This window comes from Falco naumanni, chromosome 3, assembly GCF_017639655.2.
Source record: "Falco naumanni isolate bFalNau1 chromosome 3, bFalNau1.pat, whole genome shotgun sequence".
NCBI classification, from domain to species: domain Eukaryota; kingdom Metazoa; phylum Chordata; class Aves; order Falconiformes; family Falconidae; genus Falco; species Falco naumanni.
Window position 1 is genome coordinate 93,510,480 of NC_054056.1, and position 20,090 is coordinate 93,530,569.

At 38.7% G+C, this 20,090-nt stretch overlaps 1 protein-coding gene across 1 annotated transcript in view; it reads right to left on the reverse strand.

Moving 5' to 3' along the window:
* RGS22 (regulator of G protein signaling 22) overlaps nucleotides 1-5,101 on the reverse strand; it is a 63,483-nt gene extending 58,382 nt beyond the window's left edge. The window contains exons 1-2 of the mRNA XM_040586682.1: nucleotides 4,988-5,101; nucleotides 1,711-1,773 (exon numbers count right to left, since the gene is read on the reverse strand). Coding sequence (XP_040442616.1) covers nucleotides 1,711-1,773; nucleotides 4,988-5,101 — 177 coding nt within the window. The remainder of the gene's footprint in view (nucleotides 1-1,710; nucleotides 1,774-4,987) is intronic.
* Between the last annotated feature and the right edge of the window lie 14,989 nt (nucleotides 5,102-20,090).

A 20,090-nucleotide genomic window follows, 5' to 3' on the forward strand; every position in this document is an offset into this window, starting at 1 on the left:
TGTGGGCTTCCAGAGCTGTAAGGAGCACCTGGACAATTGCTGTGGTTCAGAGATGCTGAGCTGTTCCAGGACTGTGGGCTGAGGAGCCCTCTGAGGCCAAGGAATTTTGGCCTCTAATAGATATCCTGGAATCTGTGCATGTCCAAGGAGACCCAGAGACTAAGTAGGCTGAACTTCTTACCCAGTCGATCCTCTGTGATATGGGGAAAAAATGTAGCATCATTTCCAAATAAGCAGCAGAGATGTGGAGGATGGTATCCCTGTGCTAAGAACAACGTGGCACATGGAAGGAGATCTGGGTTTAAAAGCTATGTAGTTAGGCTCGGATTTAGGCAGACATCCTAAAGCAGCTGCAAGGGGAATAAAAAAAAAAAAAAAAGGAGAGAAAAAACACAGTCCTCTCTCCACAATTTTCTTCCATCTGTATCTCCCTAGCTTTGAAAAAATCTGGCAGTGTGGTGAAAGTCTGAGCTCCTGAAAGAGGTCAGTATCACTGCTATGAACAAAATCCACACTGATGTAAAGTTGATACCTCCAGATTCTATTTTAAGATAAAAAAATGGGCGTTAGAACACCATTCTACCATCCTTAGTTCTGCAACTCCCATTATGTGTGCTTTTACACAAATCTGTGATGTGGCTTAGAGAGCACATCTATATCTAGTTCAGTTTGTCTTAGAGAGCACATCTATGTTCAGTTTAGTAAGCCTGAATCTAACTGAATTTATTCCAAAAGAGGCTGCACCACAGTCTTAGGTCCAAGAAGCATCAAGAAATATTCTTCCCTTTCCTAATGCTGGTGATGGTTCCTATCAAGCAAACTGCAGAAACGGGTATATGTTGTCGTAGTACAGTCTGTCGGACTGCAGTACTTTAGGAGGGGGACAGACTGTGGGGCAGCTCTGTGGTAGATTGACTGGGAGACACCACAGGAGCCACTGTGACACTGTGGAAAGGTCTGAGCCACCTTGCAGGGGAGTATGGGTGTGAGGTGTAGGGATGGAGAGAATGAAGATAGGGCCATGAATACTATTGGGTGAGGTTGCTACATTAAGGGAGCAGGATAGTACATATGACTCTTGTGAGAGTGTGGGGAGGCAGGGTAGTTTATGGGGAAAAGGAACAAAATGCAGGGCAACGGATTTAATACAGGGCACTGGGTATGGTGGTCTAACTGCAACCTGATCAGCACACAGAACACAGCTTAAGGCTACATACTTCTAGATGCAGATGGAACGGAAGAAGAGGGAAGTGCCAACTTTGAGACCTTCACAGCCATGAAGAGAAACTGAGTTGGTTCCTGAGCTAGAATATTTATTAATCACCGAGTGCGTTACCAGAAGAATGCAAAAGGAGAAACATTTATGTCAGCATGTGGTACTGGAATAGAAGTGCACTCCTTATACTTTTTTAATAAGTATTTATGTGTCTTTCTCATTTCCTAATTATACTGGTTTGGTGCACTGTGATTTAAATACATAAATCTGCAAGAGAAAACATGTCCCCAGAAGCCCAGATACTAGGTGTTTTTTCCTGATACTGAAAATAACATTGAGCAATAAGAGTTGTTGCCATTAAATTACAGACATATTGTAAAAGCCATTTAACTACCCAGTGGCAAAATGCAAAATATTCTAAGTTGAATTACCTTACTATTAATCTTAGTAAGATATTTCTTGTATTTTGCAAGAGATTTCTGTAAGGCACTTACTGGAAGACTCAAAAATTCATTGAAGTAGTCCACAAGCATATCATCTGTGGCTAAGTATTCTTCCTGTAGGGAGACAAAACCACAAAGCAAGGCTTGTACTAATCTGTGCTGACATGGGTTGAATGCACTGTTGCCTCAATTATTTCTCCATGAGATATGGCATGCAAACTTTTGCAAAATGTTATTTCCCACTTTTGAGAATATAATCATTGCATCATTATAACCTAGCCATTGCACACTACTGAGGTTCTTAGCAATTTAAAAAACACATAAGAAAGTAAATCCTTTCTCAAGAAATTCACAAATTCAGTGTTCATAAATCCAACAGCTTCTAAATGCTGAAAATCTGAGCGTTTACTCTTGAAAAAATATGCATAAGCTAACAGTTTAGAAATTCCCCACATTATACCTTTCTCTCTTGCATCTGGGAAGGAGGGGAGTATAAAAGTTCACCAGAGGCTGCTTCTGCTCCCATGCTGCTGCTTGGGGATGTTTTGGGAATAAAAAAAACAGTTCACTGATCTATAATCTGGCTCATCAAGCAAGCAGTGTATGCCATAGTTTAAATCTGACAGAACTGGGAGGGTTCCTGTTGACTTCATCAGAAGTGAAGACAGCATCAGCAGGTGGTTTCATACCCTTTCTGATCCCTGCATTGTAAATCCTGCTAACAAGACTCAAAAGCTGTAGAATATAAATTAATTTTTTTTGCTCTTGACAAATAAATAAGTATGGATCCCAATCTTATTTCTACTGCAGTCAACACCATCACCCGTATTCCAACAGAAGGTAAAAGTAGAACATTATTCCATTGGTCTTCAGAAATCTGTCTTCAGGAAAATGAGGACTTCTGAAAAGTTTTTAGGAGTTTCTGTTTCTTGAATATTCTATTATTTCTGTCTTGCAACTCAAGGAGAATGCACCTGAATCAAAAGTATTTGCCAATATCAACAAAAGTATTGTGACACAAATCTTTTTTTCTCATTCTTAAGTTCATAGCATTGAAATGCACTGGTGTGGAATAGCATTAAAGAGAGGTTTGCGCACCATGTATGTCACTTGTAGGCACGCAGTACCTTGATCCAAACCTCACAGTGCCTAACTGAAATAAGAGACAGCTTGTACTCAAGTAAAGAAGAAATCTTGAGTTAATGTACATTAATATGATCTCAGGAAGGCCCATACGTGCTGCATGACAAGTCAGAACCAGACCTGATGGTGTTTGTCCATCCTTGGTCTGCCAACATTTCTCTCTTAGCACTTATGGTTGCTGCTGTAACTGATACAGGCAGGCAAGTTAGCTCATGCACATTCCTGAAGAAAGCTAACACTGAAAGCAAGGTTTTCTGCATTACAGAGATTGCACTTTATTTGGATCACAGGCGCACAGTCCAATGCAATTGCAGTACCATGGACCTAGAGATGTTAGGACACTGATTAAATAAGAGAATTTAGCAAGGTGCCTAACTCAAAACATTTTGAAGTCAACAGGAAATGCTCTCACTGCTGTCATTAGGCAATTAGTCAGATCCAGAAATCTTAATCCAGCAAGTGCTGAAACAATTAACAAACAAATTCATTAAAAGCAAGCTGCAGTCTGACTCGTGTTTGGTTTGGGTAATGCACAATTAGATCTAACACTGATAAGGATGAATCTGAAGATGGCTAGATATGATAATACCCCATGAAAATATTTTATTGTTTCAAAAGACTTATCCAAACCAATTAATTTATTGCTGGCTGAAATATAAGCTCTTTAAGAATATGCAGGTAACATGTTTTTAATTTGTCAAGGATATAATTCTCTGTAGTTCCATATAATGGCAAGAAATGTAAACATAGTGGTCAATTAATCAATAAAATATTTATGAACTTATTAATGCAAGCTTCACTACTTACTGATCTTACTGCATCTATACACAATAGACTTTGCTATGGCTTTTGGAAGTTTTTCTGCGGTCAGCCTCATTTCCATTTGAAAGCATAGTTGCACTTTTATAGTTGCAAAATATAGGTTGTAGAGTTGTATATACAATACTATAGCATAGATTTTTGTGTCAGGAATCATTTTGTTTCTTCCCATGCCATCTTTCCTACTGCACAGTCCATGTTATGTCTAGAAAAAGCTGCCTTACAATTGCAGCTGGAGGTCAAAGTGTGCTAAAAATTGGTCCAAAACTGCAGTTTTGCCTTCATGCAATTTGTGTTCAAATAGAAATATCCCAGGCCTATCCTGATTTCTATCACTCTTTTAACATTGAAAGGCATTTTAAAATCCTTTTGTCAATGGTACACAACAATTTCTTGGCTATTTTGTGGAAACAAATCTAATGATTTTCTATCTATAGTATTTGATAGTTTTCTCTATTGCTGCCATCATGAAAAAGTACAAAAACACAGAAATATTAATAGACACCCAAGGGGAAGCTAAATATGGGTAGAAGTGGCACCATCCTGAAAATTTTGCATTTCATGTTGCAGCACACACTGAAATGATAAATACATCTCCACTTTTGAAAAATATATAATAAATGGTGTCTTTAAATGTCAAAAGTTGTTGTAAAACCCTGATCTTACATAGAAGTCATACAGCTTCATGTCCATGTGTAAAGTTCACCTGGAGTCAGACATGTCTAGTTAAATTAAATAGCCTGCAGAATCAAGGTTTAATGCAATGTAAAGATGCAGTTGAGAGAAGTTCTAATGTACGTATTTATATATGCTAAATATCTGCTATATATAATGCCATAATGTCATTTAGGTTGGAAAAGACATTTAATTATTTAATTTAATATTTAATCATCAAGTCCAACTGTTAACCCAACACTGCCAAGTCCACCACTAAACCATGTCCCTAAGTGCCACATCCACACATCTTTCAAACACTTCCAGGGATGGTGACTACACCACCTCCCTGGGCAGGCTGTTCCAATGCTTGACCACTCTTTCACTGAAGAAATTTTTCCTAATATCCAATCTAAACCTCCCCTGGTGCAACTTGAAGCTGTTTCCTCTTGTCCTGTTGCTTGTTACCTGGGAGACCCACCCCCATCTGCCTACAGCCTCCTTTCAGGTAGCTACAGAGTGGTAGGGTCCCCCCGAGCCTCCTCCTCTCCAGACTAAACAACCCCAGTTCCCTCAGCTGCTCCTCATAAGACCTGTGCTCCAGACCCTTCAGGGCTGCCTCCCAAGGGACTCTGTCAACCAGGCTCCTAAACAAGCCAAAGTCTGCCCTCTGGAAGTCCAAGGCAGCAGTTCTACTGACCCACCTCCTTACCTCTCTAAGAATTGAAAAACACTTCATGATCGCTATGCCCAAGGCATCCTCTGACCACCACCATCGCCCACCAGTCCTTCCCTGGTCGCAAAGAGCAGGTCCAGCGGGGGGCATGTCCCCTGGCTGGCTCACTCACCAGCTGTGCCAGGCAGGTGCCTTCCACACACTCCACGAACCTCCGAGACAATTTCCTCTCCACTGTGTTGTATCTTCAGCAGACATCCAGTAAATTGAAGTCCTCCATGAGAACAAGGGCTAGCGATTACAAGGCTTCTCCCAGCTGCTTATATAATATTTTGTCTGCTTCTTCATCCTGGCCAGCTGGTCTCTAACAGACTCCCACCATGACATCTGCCTTGTTGGCCCTCCCCCTGATCCTTACCCATACAATTTGACTTTGTTGTTACCATCATTAAGCTCTAGACCATCAAACACCCCCTAACATACAGGACTACCCTGCTACCTCTCCTTCCTTGCCTATCCCTTCTGAAGAGTTTATAGCCATCCACTGCAGCACTCCAGTCGTGCAACTCATCCCACCGTGTTTCCAAACTATGCCATAGTTTTCCTGCTGCACAATGGCTCTCAGCTCCTCCTGTTTGTTGCCCATGCTGCGTGCATGGGTGTAGATGCACTTTAGTTGTGCTACTGATCCAGCCACCTTTGGGAGGTATATAGTTTATCTCTACCTGAATTCGTGTTACTTCTGTTTATGATAATAAAATACTATCTAGAGGCTCTCAAAAGAAATAGCAATACATTTGTACTGTAAAATACACAGTTACAAAGGCATCCAAAATGTGGAAGAGACAAATGTTACCTATGCTACAAGATTTAAGGTGTCATTTCATATGGGGTAGCAGGCAAACATCTCTTCAAATGAGAAGACAAACTTCAGGGAAATCCTACAATGAACTACAAGCAAGAAAGGTAAATAAGGAGAAGGTTGTTAAACTTGTCATGTTGAACCTCTCAGTTGATTGTTTCCTTCCTTCAGCCTATCTCACTTTCCATTTCCATCCTTATTCTCCAGTTTCCTGTTACTTTTTTTTTCTTATTATTTTCAAGCTAATTAATTTTTGTCTGAGAAAACTGTAAGAAAGTACTCAATACTGCATACTTACACAGAGGAAAGAAAAGAGAAACTAGACAACAGTTTCCAAAAATATTTTTTGCTTTTTTTGCTCTACAGTTGCATGACAAAATGAAGGATCAAAGCTTATAAAGCATACTTACAAGCACTTCTTCTGTTATACACGGAGGCTCTGAAACACAAAAACTGAAAATCATATGTTATCCAAGCAATACAGTCAAGCTTGTTCAGCTATGATTACTGAATAGAAACAAAAAGTAGTGAAGCATGACAACCTTCCTGGATATTCTGAAATAAAATAACAGCCTAAGGAAGTAAAATAAACTCGAAGAACATGCAGTGATGTTGACCCGTGCATAAAAAGGTTGACTATCACAAGAATGATTTAAAGATAATACAAGTATTATTGAACTAGATTATTTCTCATACATATCAGTTAACTTCTTTCAGCAAATTTGGTTACTTACTGTTTTTTAACAAAAATACAGATTTGTATGAAACTCTGGGAGCCTTGAACAGCAAATATTACGAATCATACAATAAAATTGAAATAAATGTAATTGTGGGCATTCCCAGCTAAGCAAATCTCACCCATTTTAAGAGAATATTCCATTTTTTTGTGATGCCATTTGAAGGGAGTAAAGTTCTCTCTTCAAATTGATGTATTTTGCTGGGCAAGTTTAAACCTAGCAGTTCAAAATCCCCCACTTTTGTATCACCATGTCTGTACTTGAGACAATCATCCTGGGGTCAGACCTCATCTGACACAGATTCAGTCCATCACCCCGGGTGGAAACCATTACATACCAGTGGTAAGCCTCTTCGACTGCATCCTGGATCTACATACATAAGGGCTGGCACCCCCATCTGCAGGTTTACGGCCTCATTCGCAAAGGTGAAATCCTTGACTGCAGACCAGAAGTAGAAGCTGCAGAGTTCCTCGGTCTGGCTGGGGACTGCTGGTCTGCACCGGGGCAGGCTGGCTCTGCTGTGCGGCTCACAGCAAGGCAGGGTTGCTATGGCACTGCAAACAATGCATGGGATGAGCTCAGCGCTAAGCAAATAACTTCTACTGCTGATACAAATCTCTCTGAAGTAGGCATCAGGCACACTGATGATATGGTCCCAAAAGAGATGCCTGTGAACTAGGAATTTGAGGATACTTGCAGCAAGAAATAAAATGAAATGCTCTTTTCTTAACTGACCTAGGCAGCTCTTAATCCAAAATGTTACTCTAGCTTCGCCTATGTTAGCAAAACCCTCAAGCCACGTGGGATTTTGCCTTAAAAAAAATATAAATCTCAAATCATACCACTAATGACCAATGGATTTACATCATGCATCAAACAAACCTGCATCCATAAGCAAGCTGTAAGGTTTGACCCCAAGTAACAAAGTCAGTACTGCCTATGGTAGAGAACTTCCCCTGCAGTTAAGCAAGAAAACGTGTGGAGCTTTGTCTTGCTAAGGCTGTGGTGAAACCTGGGCTGTTCCCAAACAGGTACAAACAGCTCCACTGTGATGTGCCAGAAATGCAACCTGCAGACTTGGTAACAGCCTTCCCTGCTTCCACCTGCTGCCTAGGCCTGGACCTAGCAGAAATCCAAAGGCAGCTACATTTTCTCCCAGTTAAGGAGAAGTTTATAAATAGCCTACATTGAAGGAGAATAGATATTAAGAGCCATAGAACAGTCTACTCCCAGATTGTTAGTTTCTTCCCCGGCTCGAGGGGGTACTCTAGGATATAAGGAAAATGTCACATTTCTGGTATGGTCAACAAAAGCTATGTAAAGAAGGAATTCAGGCTCCCATATGAGGATTTCAGCAGGCTTTAGGTGTTCCACAACTGTGATCTGAAAGACATCCTACGTTGCTAGTATCTGATCCTAGGTCTGCATAATTTCTCCAGGCACCTTCAGGTTTTTTGGCATGAAAGCTCCCTCAAAGGTCCTACCGCTGCTTGTTTCCAGAACAGCACTGATTTCAGCAGCTTGGCATAAATCACACTGCGATCAGTTGTACAAGAAGTCATGTACGCAAGTTACACAAAGGGCTTCTTTGAGGAGCCTAATCCATCAGCTGTGTTCACAAAATGTCCAAGATGCACAAGGAGGTTCCCATTCCCAGAAGACTCTTAATATTTGTGCCCCCTTTCACAGAACAGTATAGTATCTCCAGTCATACTCTTCAGCTGTGAAAAAAGTTTCATTTTAATTCATACATGACTGGTGGAATCCATGGTCATGTAAAAAAAGAACAAATGCACATGCTCAGGGACTGGACTACAGCTTAAAGTTCAGGAATTGATGACTGTCAAAAAATGACTAAGCAGCAAATCAAATATCATAGAGGCAAGAAAAATGGCTTCATCTCCCAGAAACACATGGTATTTTACACCCTCTACTCCAGATGTGCATTCCCACTCCTGGGGGTACGGCTAGTAATTACTGCTGTAATTACCAAATGCCAGAATAATACATCCAATTGCCTTGGTGGAGTGTTGTTAGCTGTCTAATTAGCTTTTTAGGGTAGATTGTTTTGTGGGTTTTTTTTCACTTAAAGGGAAGAACAATATTTCCAAAACTTAAAAGATAAGCTGAATAATATCTTAACCAATATATGCATTGCAGCTGAAAGTTTTATGTATATGAAAAACACATTCACCAGAAATAAAGATTCAAACTGAGCTGTGATCAGTATTCTGATGAAGTACTAACTATGCTTAAATTCACTGTATGCAAATTCTATCCAATATAACACAACAAATAGTAGGTTAACACTGAATGTCATACATTTAAACAATTTCTTAGTGCCACGTGTCAGGACATGTTCTATTGTGATTATGAAAATTTTCAAATATGTACACCTAATGTATATGTAATAAAAATATGCATAACAAGATAACCCACAAAATAAATGTAAAGTAAAAATTTTCCAACAGGTAGATTTGCACTGGTTCATATGAGGCTGCATTGTCTTCTAACCAAACTACTTAATATGATTTCAAATGTTAAATCTTTGAAAAAAAGCTGATGTTCATTCCACTCTTCCTCCTCCTGCCACTTTGTCTTTCTGATGTAGGCTTAGACATAATCTTTGGTATATAACATTCTCCTAAACTTCCCTAGCTGCTTGTAATTTTTGAAGAAAAAACAACAGAAACATGACAAATGTATCTTTTTTTTAAACTAGAAGTGGAAGCCACAAGTCAGCTGAGATAGAATTCAAGTTTGGAAACGAGTCAATAAAGAAACAAAAGTCCTTTTTGTCTCCTTCTTTCATCTGGTATATTTTGGTATAAAACTCTTAGGTCTTTGTTCTCTCTGTAGCGTGCTTTAAAGATTGTATTTTTGAATAAGCTCATCAGGAAATACACACTGTACTCTTACGAAGAATCTATCAGCAGTCATTACCACTTTCTCATTATCTTAGCTAGCAACACACATTTAGGTCAAATACTTTGTGTGTGTGCATTTCAGTCCTGATTTTATATTGCCAGTTAAAAGTCCACCAGCTGGTGAAGCTGAAATATAAAGGTTATTTTCCTCCTTTTCCATCTTTTCCTTTTTCCATGCTCTTCTCTTATTTTCATGTTTTTATTTAGCCTAGCAGAACTGCAGATCTACAGAATGTTTCATAGATATAGTCAAAGCCATGATCTATCCCAAAAAGCATCTGATCTTGTAGAAAAGATAAATGGCTAGACAGGATGGAGAGTAAGTTCTAAAAAAGGTGATACCAGTAAAATTCTAGACAAGAGAAAGTAAGACTAGAAGTAGTTTCAAATTATTAGAATTATTAGAAAATAGTAATCTAGCAGAAGGCCAGCATAGAAGGAGATCTGCACAGGAAGACAAATGGGGAGAAAACATAAATGATCCTCTCCATCCCTGCTGGCATCTCCCTCCTCTGCTTATTACTGGTAAGCCATTTGGAGAGGTGAACTTTCAGTCAATACTTTAATCTGTCATTGTCCTTTTCCTCCATACTTCTCAGAAATTTATGCTTTCAACCATTCACCAGGGAAAGTGTTTCAAAGTATCACTCAGGCAGATCAGATCAAAACTGCTGAGACAATTTTGCACGGGAAGAATCAAGGGAATAAGCTACACCAGCCTGCTGGGTGAAGAAGTCTCCTTGTGACTTGCTCAAGTAAAGAGAAGACATAAATTAGATTGCTTTATTAAATCCAAATGCACACTTGTGTTTTTAGGTGCTAACCTGTGTTTGATTCCTGGCAGCAGTCACAATGAAGTCTTGAACATCCCCATAATTAATTAGTCATCCAAATAGTAGCAGAGACTGTTTAAAAAATGCAGATAGGCATAGAGAGGGGTCATCAAGGGCAGCTAGGAAATAATTTCCATCAATTCTCAATAGAAGCACCCCATCTCAGGTATAGGTGGATGTTTCATCACGTGATATCTTTAATACCTAAATATCTTTATGGAAATCCAACTTCAGTTAAATGTAACTACTCTTTCTTCTTTGGATAATTGCCACAAATTTAAGTTTTTGCATCTGAAAACAGCAATCTCATAAACAGGTTTCCTAGCACCTGTTTCCAATTTAAATATTGACAGCAGAACTGCCAAAATGAGAGTTAGATCCTGAGAGGAAAGCACATATCGATCATCAGATAGCTGGTGCTTAAAAACCTTAAATTATTCTGCTGGCAAAGTAGCAGAAGCTGCCTGTTGTGGTGGTACAGCCTGTGTGTATCGAGTCTGTTAGTTCTAGTTTACAGCACCATTTAACGCAATTCTGCTGCTGTCAGAAGAAGTTAATGCAGACACCTGAGGAAACAGCTATTGGGAATACGAGTACTCAAAAGAATTCTGGAAGGAGAAAAAAAACATTCCTGGAACACTGTCTAGGTGAAGAGAAAAAAGAAAGTACTTAAAAATAAGATAGGAAGGGCCAATATCATCCTGGCTTAGTATCAGAAACAGTGTGGCCAGCAGAACTAGGGAAAATATAGTGTCTCTTCTATACTCAGCACTGGTGAGGCCACACCTCAAATACTGCGTTCAGTTTTGGGCCCCTTGCTGCAAGAGGGACAGCGAGGTGCTGGAGCGTGTCCAGAGATGGACAATGGAGCTGGTGAAGGGTCTGGAGCACAGGTCTTATGAGGAGTGGCTGAGGGAGCTGGGGGTGTTTAGTTTGGAGACTTGGAGACTCAGAGGGACCCTCTCACTCTCTGCTGTGAGGTAGGTGTCAGTCTCTTCTCCCAGGTAAGAACTGATAGGGCAAGAGGAAACAGCTTCAAGTTGAGCCAGAGGAGGTTTAGATTGGATATTAGGGAAAATTTCTTCACTGAAAGAGTGGTCAAGCATTAGAACAGGCTGCCCTGGGAAGTGGTGTAGTCAACCATCCCTGAAGGGAGGACAGATGTGGCACTTAGGGTTTAGTGATGGACTTGGCAATGCTGGGTTAATGGTTGGACTTGATGTTGGAAAAGATCTTTAAGATCATAAATGATTCTGTGATTCTATAAATAGTAAAGAAAGATTTGACGTAGCTTTGGTCTATCAAAGTTAGAAACCTTTCAGTAATGGAGAAGACTGTCAGAGGGAAGGCAGGTCCAAAGAGCTTGACCTCAACAAGAGTCTCTATTTGGATAGTCACTTCAGAATATTCCTTGATTTGTCCACATCACCAATGTCCCAAGGATTCATCTAACAACTTCATTTTATCAGGACAAGGTAGAGGTATTTTATCAAGTTTAAAGGCTTTAAATAAAGTTTTATTTCCCTTCACTTAGTATGGGTCTTGAAAAAAATAAAGGGAATAGAGGCATACCTGGAAAGTGAATCAGAATCTGGAAGGACCACTTAACTTGTGATACACACTTGTACTCTTGCTACTTCATACATGCCAACGACCCACTTCATACTTGCAGTCGGCTGATTCCTTCAGAAATTTGTATGAGTGTACTAAGAAATAACTGCTAGAACTTCAGAATATCACACTATCTTTTCTAAGTTTGGAAAGGAGCATTAAGACAATTGAAAAAAACTATGCAGCAAGATCATGGCAGTTTGAAGTAGTATATTAGAAATAGTCATTCTGTGAAGACAATATGAAAATCAGGAAAGAACTACTAGACCCACAGCTATCAAGCCACATACAAGGTAAAATCGGCATAGTACATGAGTTTACAGCAAGGTGGAGAAAATTTGTTTGTAGCAGCCCTACTACAGTTATTGCAGCATAGCTTTCAACTGAAATGTAAGATACAGATCCAACAAAACTGTGACAGTTATTTCTCACAGATTTTACTGTCGAGTGTTGTATCCAAAATTTTGGCACTATGCACAAAAGATTGGATTGTTATTGTCTATTCTCTGCTTTTCATGCAGGTAAACTGGAGTCATGGTTTGTAATACATTTTGGTTGAGCTTATTTAAACTTTGCAAGTGTACCACCACTTCTTTTAGTTGTGCAAGCAAATTTCATGACAAATTTGGGGGAGGATTACTTGTAGCTTGGTTTAAGTCAGGTCAGTTCCTTGATCTTAGCTTAACAGGTGTTCCAGCCAACTAAAAGGCTAACACAAGAAGCATATGAAAAAGCTTGTGCAAAGAGGAAAAAAAAAGCAACATACGCCAATAACGCCAAACACATCCTTTAACAAGATCATCTCCTGGCAGTAGGTGGCATATACCCAACAAGAAACACTAAACACATGCATGTCTTTCCAGTCTTGCTGTTACAATCAGATAACCCCAATTGTCCCCAAACCCAGGATTCAGCAGCTAAGAGCTTAGTTATCCACATGAGATATTACTGATGCATCAAGCCTGTGGATAGCAGCAGTGCTGTTTGAGACAGTGCATCCCACTGACTACCAGTTCCCACCTTTTTGTGTTACACTGCCATAACTGCTTGTGTAGTTGTATAATGAAGCAGACTGGGAGACTGATCCAGCTAAAAAAAAAGAAAAACAAAATCAGGAGGAAAAAAGAAAAAGATTTCATGTACATCAACTTCCAGAACACAGCAGTGTCAACGCAACAGGTGTTAAGAATGGTATAGGAATCCATAACTAATAGGTACTCCTTAAGATTTCAATAATACTTCAGAAAAACATACAAAATTATAACCTCCTTATTTCGTAGATATTCTGCTTCCCTATTGCTCTCCTAGACTCCAGAAATGCCTAGTTAAATAATAAAGCACACATTAAGATAAGATTGTCACCCAGTCTTCATTTAAGAGACTAAAGAAAATGCTGCCATTCTGATATTGCTTTAAAATATCTTCTGTGGGAATACTTAGCCCCTTCCCAATTTTGAGTTTAAAAAAAGTTAATGTTTTCCCTTTCTTGTTCACTGTAGCCATCAGAAAAAAATCAATTAAGTATGAATAAATGAATAAAATGCATGCAATAAAATATTTTTCCTGTGATCATTTTAAATCCTGGTAGATTGAGGCAGCACTTGTTTCATAGTTTGTAAAACTGTATTGGATTTTATTATCAAATACATTGTCTGTAGTTGGGAAACAAAATCCAGAGCACGCAGGTCCTGAAGTTATCAATACTCAAATACTTCAACTGCAACACTTCCATGAAAGAATTAAGCTCTGTAGGCAACACCAGGCTAGCATGGAGACTGCTGGATAATCCAAGTCCATAGGCTGAAAGAGGAGCTGAGCCAGCAAGCACTGTTTAGGCCAGTCTATGATGCTATGGTCTTGCCTGGTTGCTGTAGGACCTGGCTGTGCGCCCAGCACGGCTTCACCTTGTAAAGGAGGCCCTGGAGAAGTAATACCATCTGAATTTGCTTCCCAGGATGCCACTCTTCTCTTGAAGATTTTGGTATGCAGCTCCTGAGGGGAGGAATTATGGCCACCCTTGCTTTAAGCTATTCAAAACATTTTTCATTTGTAATGTTGAGTTAGTGTGTAAGGGTTAAAGAAATAAAACTAAATTTCTGCTCTCTAAGAAAAATCTTTGGTGCCCCCTTGTGATAAAATATTTTTATCAACAGAATGTATGCATTTAAAAATCAAGCACTATTTTCAGTGGGGAAAGCAGTTCAACCCTTAAGGTAGTTTCACATTTAACTTAGTTAATTGAGCAAAGCATTTCAAGAATTAGTTCTCTTATTGTCTGTTCCGTGTTGTATTACATTCTCCCTATGACAATTATTTAAACCAATGAAAGAGTCCAGAACACAGGACCTATCATGCTCCATCTTACCATGCTTCTTTGGCATAGTCTTAGAACAACTTCTTGACAGAAACACTTCCAACAGCAAGGCTGGAGAATAACTGCATCCCAATAACAAGTTTTGTACATCAGACTGTACAATGGGAAAAGGATAAAGAAAAGATAAACCTGAAAATGCAATATTTTGTGGGAGTGTTTCTTCTGTACAAAATTTTTCTCAAGATGGGAGAATGTTCTCAACAACTAAAATTCGCGTTTAAAAGCCAAAGGTGTTGCTATTGCCACAATCTGTGTGGCATCTATCAAAATGTGCAACAGGAAAATGTGATGGATTCATACTAGTGGAAAGCTCCATTTTGTATCCCAACGGCCTACATACAGGCTAGGTACTGAGTGCTGGCATAACAAAGCACTTCTAGGAGATGTGTTCTTCAGGTCCCAAATGATGTGTCACATCCAATTCAGTACTTAGGAAACTGTAGTGTCTGCTCAGTGAACATGAGATACGAGTCTGCCATTTAGGCAACAGCAGCACTTTAGGATGATAATTAACATTTTTCCTAAAGTGGAAGGCTACTGCACAGCTGCTGACTAATTCTGCAATGAACTTGCATGTCCAAATGATAAACACAGTAAGGCTTGCTAAAAGTTATCTAGGGTGCTATTGCTTTCCACCTAGCTGTCCCTCTTTTCCTAGGAGTTACTATCCTTACACCTCTTCAGCTGGTTCTACTCATGACACAATGTCTTAAGTTTGAATAGCTTACAGAAATACATTTTTCACTATGATTCAGGACTGAAAAGAAGCAGCTGAAATACAGGCACAGTTTCCACATCCCATCAGCCAGAGGTTGAAGGTGCCTGCAGAATATTAAGACACAACAACCCTTGCAGAACTGTTTTCAGAATGAGTTTTAGAGCATGGAGGGGAAAAATTAGAGGGGCTTTTAACACATGAACTCCAGTCTCCAAGTCAGAAATTTTTTTATATTAAGTTTCTAGTATTCAATAGTTCTCATGAGTTCATTCAGAATGCCATGCCATCCATATTTTCAGCTGAAGAGCTGTTTCTTTAATAGTCATCCGTTAGCACCCAGCTCAATAAGGCCTTACTAGCATTTAGGCTTCCAACAAGTTTGGGCAGGTTCTAATACAGCACAGAGGTTTGTCAAAGTTAAGAGGAAGAAAAATGTCTCTTTGTAATGAGAATTTCAACCAATCAGAGCTCTGGAAGAAAAAGCAAGATTTGAGTTTAACTAAAAACAAACACATTTCCAAGCAGCAGTCAGATTTTGTTGGGGCATCTGACAACTGATAACAGAATCTGCTAGATGTTTTACATGGAAAAAAAATCCTGTAAGACTCACTACAAAGAATTTGCACTTATAAAGATATAATATAATCACACCAAATACTAAATCACCACGAAACTGAAGTAGAGAAAGAACAAAGCCTGAATCTTAGCAGTACAAAGTATGAGATTACACACTTAAGGTTCAGTAAGAATCTATGGGAAAAAAAATGAGATCTTTCCAAAATTTGTGAGAGAGGAATGTGGGGGTACTACGCCTAGTGACTGAACTGTGAGTGTGCAGAAGATATAGAAGAAATGCTAATCTTAATATGCATTTGTCAAAATATTTCTGGTAGAGAAAAGAAAGCCCTAGTACTATTCAAGATCTTGAGGAGGTTTTACCTGGAATACTGGTTGCATTGATTCTTCTTTAAGGCAGGCTTAAGTTCAGAGTTTTTTGTGAATTAAATAATGAATAAGGGGATAATTATACTACACATAACATTGAGGGGAAAAAAGTCCAAGGAAAGGAACAGATGTAATGAATAGCTATTTAAATAGCAATGCTAAAAAAAGCAACAGCTTAAATGAATAGTAGCACAATCTGGAATAGGCCTCCAACATAAAGGTCATGAAACAGTATTCTATTCAGTTTTAAACCAGAGCTTGGTAAATTGACAGAAGAGCTTGGCACTAGACTCCAGAAGCCCCTTTCTAATCTAGCACTGCTGTATTTCTTCATGTGCCTATGAAAACAGGAAGAAAATTAATTATTTCTTATATTAAAGTTAACCTATGTGGCCTAAATTGTCTAAGGAGTACTAATTAATAGCCAATATATGGACTAGGAAAATAATTGGACTAATGTTTATGAGCTCATTTCACCAAAAAATTATCTTTTTAGCTAGTTAGTGATAGAGCATACTAACATTCTCTATCCTATAAACAATTCCAAAGATATATAACAGGGTTTTTTGCCTCAGCTCTTCCATACTTGTCACCAAGGAAAAAAAGATCAGACTTAAGTAATTTTAATTCCCTTCTCACAAACCACTTGAGGTTTATGGTTGCTGGTCAAAAAAAAAAAAAAGATTTATGGAGTACAAGTCTTGCAGCAACATCTGTCAATAGCAAAATGTTACTTCTAAGAATTTTATTTTAGAATTTAAACCCACAGCACTGGCTCAAACCATTACCTTCAGAAAACTAAATGCATTCCCTGGGTATCTTTTGTAGAGAGTATCATTCCTCCCACTAGAGATCATGCCTGTCTGAAAGGAAATAAGCATTGCAAAAATAAGGTTTTCAGCAGCAAATAAACCCAATATTATCTTGAACATTAAAATTAATCTCACTATCCTCTTCTTGCGAAGCGAAAGACAATTCACTCCTTTTCCAATGATCTGTTGTCAATTATAAGAAAAACTCTTGAGCTGGAGAATAATCACAGGCACGGTGTTTTAGGAAACTCTTGACCATCGTAATTTCTACCCAAGGACCACTTTTGCATCCTTGCATCTTTCTTCACTGTGCTAGTTAGAAGTGTTAGTACCTGACCTCAGGTCTCTGATAATTAATTCAGCCCAGTAGAAAAAGAAAGATGCTGGGCATCAGTCCCTAGACTGCTAGGCACTTACAGACTGGGGTTTTTTTTGGTGGTGGTAGTTTTGGGGGGCTGCATGTTAGGTTTGAGGGGTTTTTTTGGGGGGGGGGGGTGGTATTTGTGGATTTTGGAGGAGGGGTTGAGTTTCTTTGGTTTTTTGGGGTTGGTTTTTTTGTTGTTTGGTTTTTGTGGTGGTTTGGGGGTTTTGGGGATTGTGGGGAGGGGTGTTGGTTTTGACTTTTTAAAAAGTAGAAAATTGTGTTCTCCTTTGCTGTCTCACTCAAGTCCAGACTCCTATAGCTTAGTGGTATCTGATGGAGACTAATTGAGGGATACACTGTACAGAAAAAAGCATACTAACAGGAACTCAGAAAAAAGTTACTCCGACTCACCTACCCTGCAGGCTTCATTTCTGTCAATAAAGCAATCAAATATCATGAAATAATTTTGATTCCTTTCACCCAAACTATTAGATAACTATAACATACTTTGTGCTTTATTACAGCCGTTATCCTTTAGCCACACATCAAGTATACAACTATTTCACATCTCCCTTAGGTCAAGGAATAAAGTTAATTAAAAAAAAAACAACCAAAAAACACTGTCACAGAAAGGAGCATTACCCATTGGTGAGAAGTCGGGCTTTCTCACTTCTACCCACCCCTGGTATAGCAGTCAACGACAGCAGAGAACTCATTGCACCTGAACACCAGAGCATAGTTACATTTGTGATAGACTGAACTGAACAAGAAATATTTAATTCAAGATTTTTGTGAGACAGATTTAGAAGGGGAAAAATTAAACATGCAAAATGGGGGGGGGGGGGGGTGTTTAGAATTGTGAAATAGGATTAAAGTATTTTTTCTCTCAAGCTACTCCTTGTTGGGAGGACACCACAGATATCAAAGATATTGTCTTTAAAACCAAATACTGTCTATACCAGAACCAATTTACCATCCCTATTCTTTTGGAATTATTCAGATTTTAGCAAAAGCAAACTCTTTGGATAAGATCACACAAGTCACACAACTCTTACCAGAATTTTTTCCTCAAAAAGGAAAGGATACTTAAGAACTGATTCTTAAACTGAGTTCCCATATGGCTTTCTGTCCAAAGGTGCATCTGTTTCAGAAATACTTTCAGAACCATTGCTAAAGTTCTCAAAACAAGGCTTGCACCTCACGTATTTCCAGACCGGACTGCAACCCATACATCAGGAGAGCTAAATCCTCTCACCATCTGTCATAACTCTCCTGTCAATTTCAAGGATGCATTTAAAGCTTCATTCTTCCCACACCCTCTTATTTTTTAAGAGACATAGTATACTGGTATTTAGCATAGGTAAAAATGCAGTGATGCCAATAGCAATCTGACATGCTGATACGCTGTACTTATTGCAAATTGTAGTTACTACCATCCTCTATTTTATTTGATAGTTCAATGATAAGAAAAAAGCTAATCCAAATTAAGTTACTGTAAAGTTAAACTACATATGGTCAAATTCTTATGTAATATAACTTCCTGACTAGAAAGTTCTTCATCATGTCAGTTTAACCTTGAACAGAAATTATTAAACATTTCTAAAAAGGTATAAACTAACTATTCGTAGGAATAAGAGAACCAATCCAATAGAGCTCTCTGAACTAAATTAACTTCTAAGTAGACATTGAACACTTAGTTCCAAGCAAATAGGGAAATGCAAATATTAAACAAATCAAGTAATTTAGCAATCTTCCCACTTGCAGTCTCATTCTCTGTAATAGATCCCATTCTTCCTAAGCCAAAACTGCATACACACATACCTCTGTATTGCCTAGCTTGCCCCAAAATCCTTCCCCTCAATTGTTCCGCCATAATAGATTCTATATAAACTCCTCTTTCAATCTTCCGGTTCAAGTGTTACCAGTCTAATGTTAAACAAGAATAACGCAAAGGCTTAGGAAATACAAATACGTAATGACAGTGTTCATAGTTTTATTCATGCAATAAACATGGTATTCTGGCAGATATTGGGTCGATGCCTTCTTTAATGATACTATGTTTGGTTAATAGTGTTAGTACTAAAACTTCTATGGCATTTTACTAACCATGTTGCTGCTCCTCCTTCCAAATGCTACGTGGAGCTCCTATCCCAGAAATCAAGTATGCTGAAATTACTAACCAAATTACAATTCACAACAGTTAGAGATTAGAAACAGGAAGTGATGTCTCTAGAACATTCTGAAGTGAATTATCATGGTTCATTTGCCTTTAACATCCACAGGTTGTATGTAGAGACAGAAAAAGAAAAGTCTCAGTTATGATTTTCAGACAATGAAAATAAAAAGTTTGTGCAAACAAATATTAATAGAGGCAAATACACAGCCTATTGCTTAGTTGAAAGCTCCTTTTAATCAGACTACTTTTTAAATCTCTATGATAAGGCTTACCTACAAATACACATAGTAAAGTTACAACATCAAAAATAGAACACATAGGACAAAAACAGAGGGAGAGTGGGAAAGAAACACAGCTGACTACAAGCATTCTGCAAGATGCTTGTGACAAATGAACTCCTTGAAAGGACAAGTAGGATGATTAGAGAAAAAAATTATAATATATAATATATCTTCATAGAGCAAATACCATGTCCACTTCCATCACCTGTATTGCAAGCTATTTATTATTGGCGGGGGGGGGGGGGGGGGTGGGGGGTGGGGGGGGGTGTTCTGGTTTTGTTGTTTTTTTTAAACCCATCACACCACAAAAATCATTTGAGGTCCAAGAAACAGACTGAATTCTTTTCCTGTGAAGGATCAGCATATTTAGTTCAAGAGCAAAATCAGATAATTCCATTAATCAATCTACAGCTAGAGAAAAAATGATTTCTAGCAGTAGATGATACTTTAATTCAAGCAGAAGTATGAAGATTATCCAGTAGCTGGAGCTGAAGTAAGG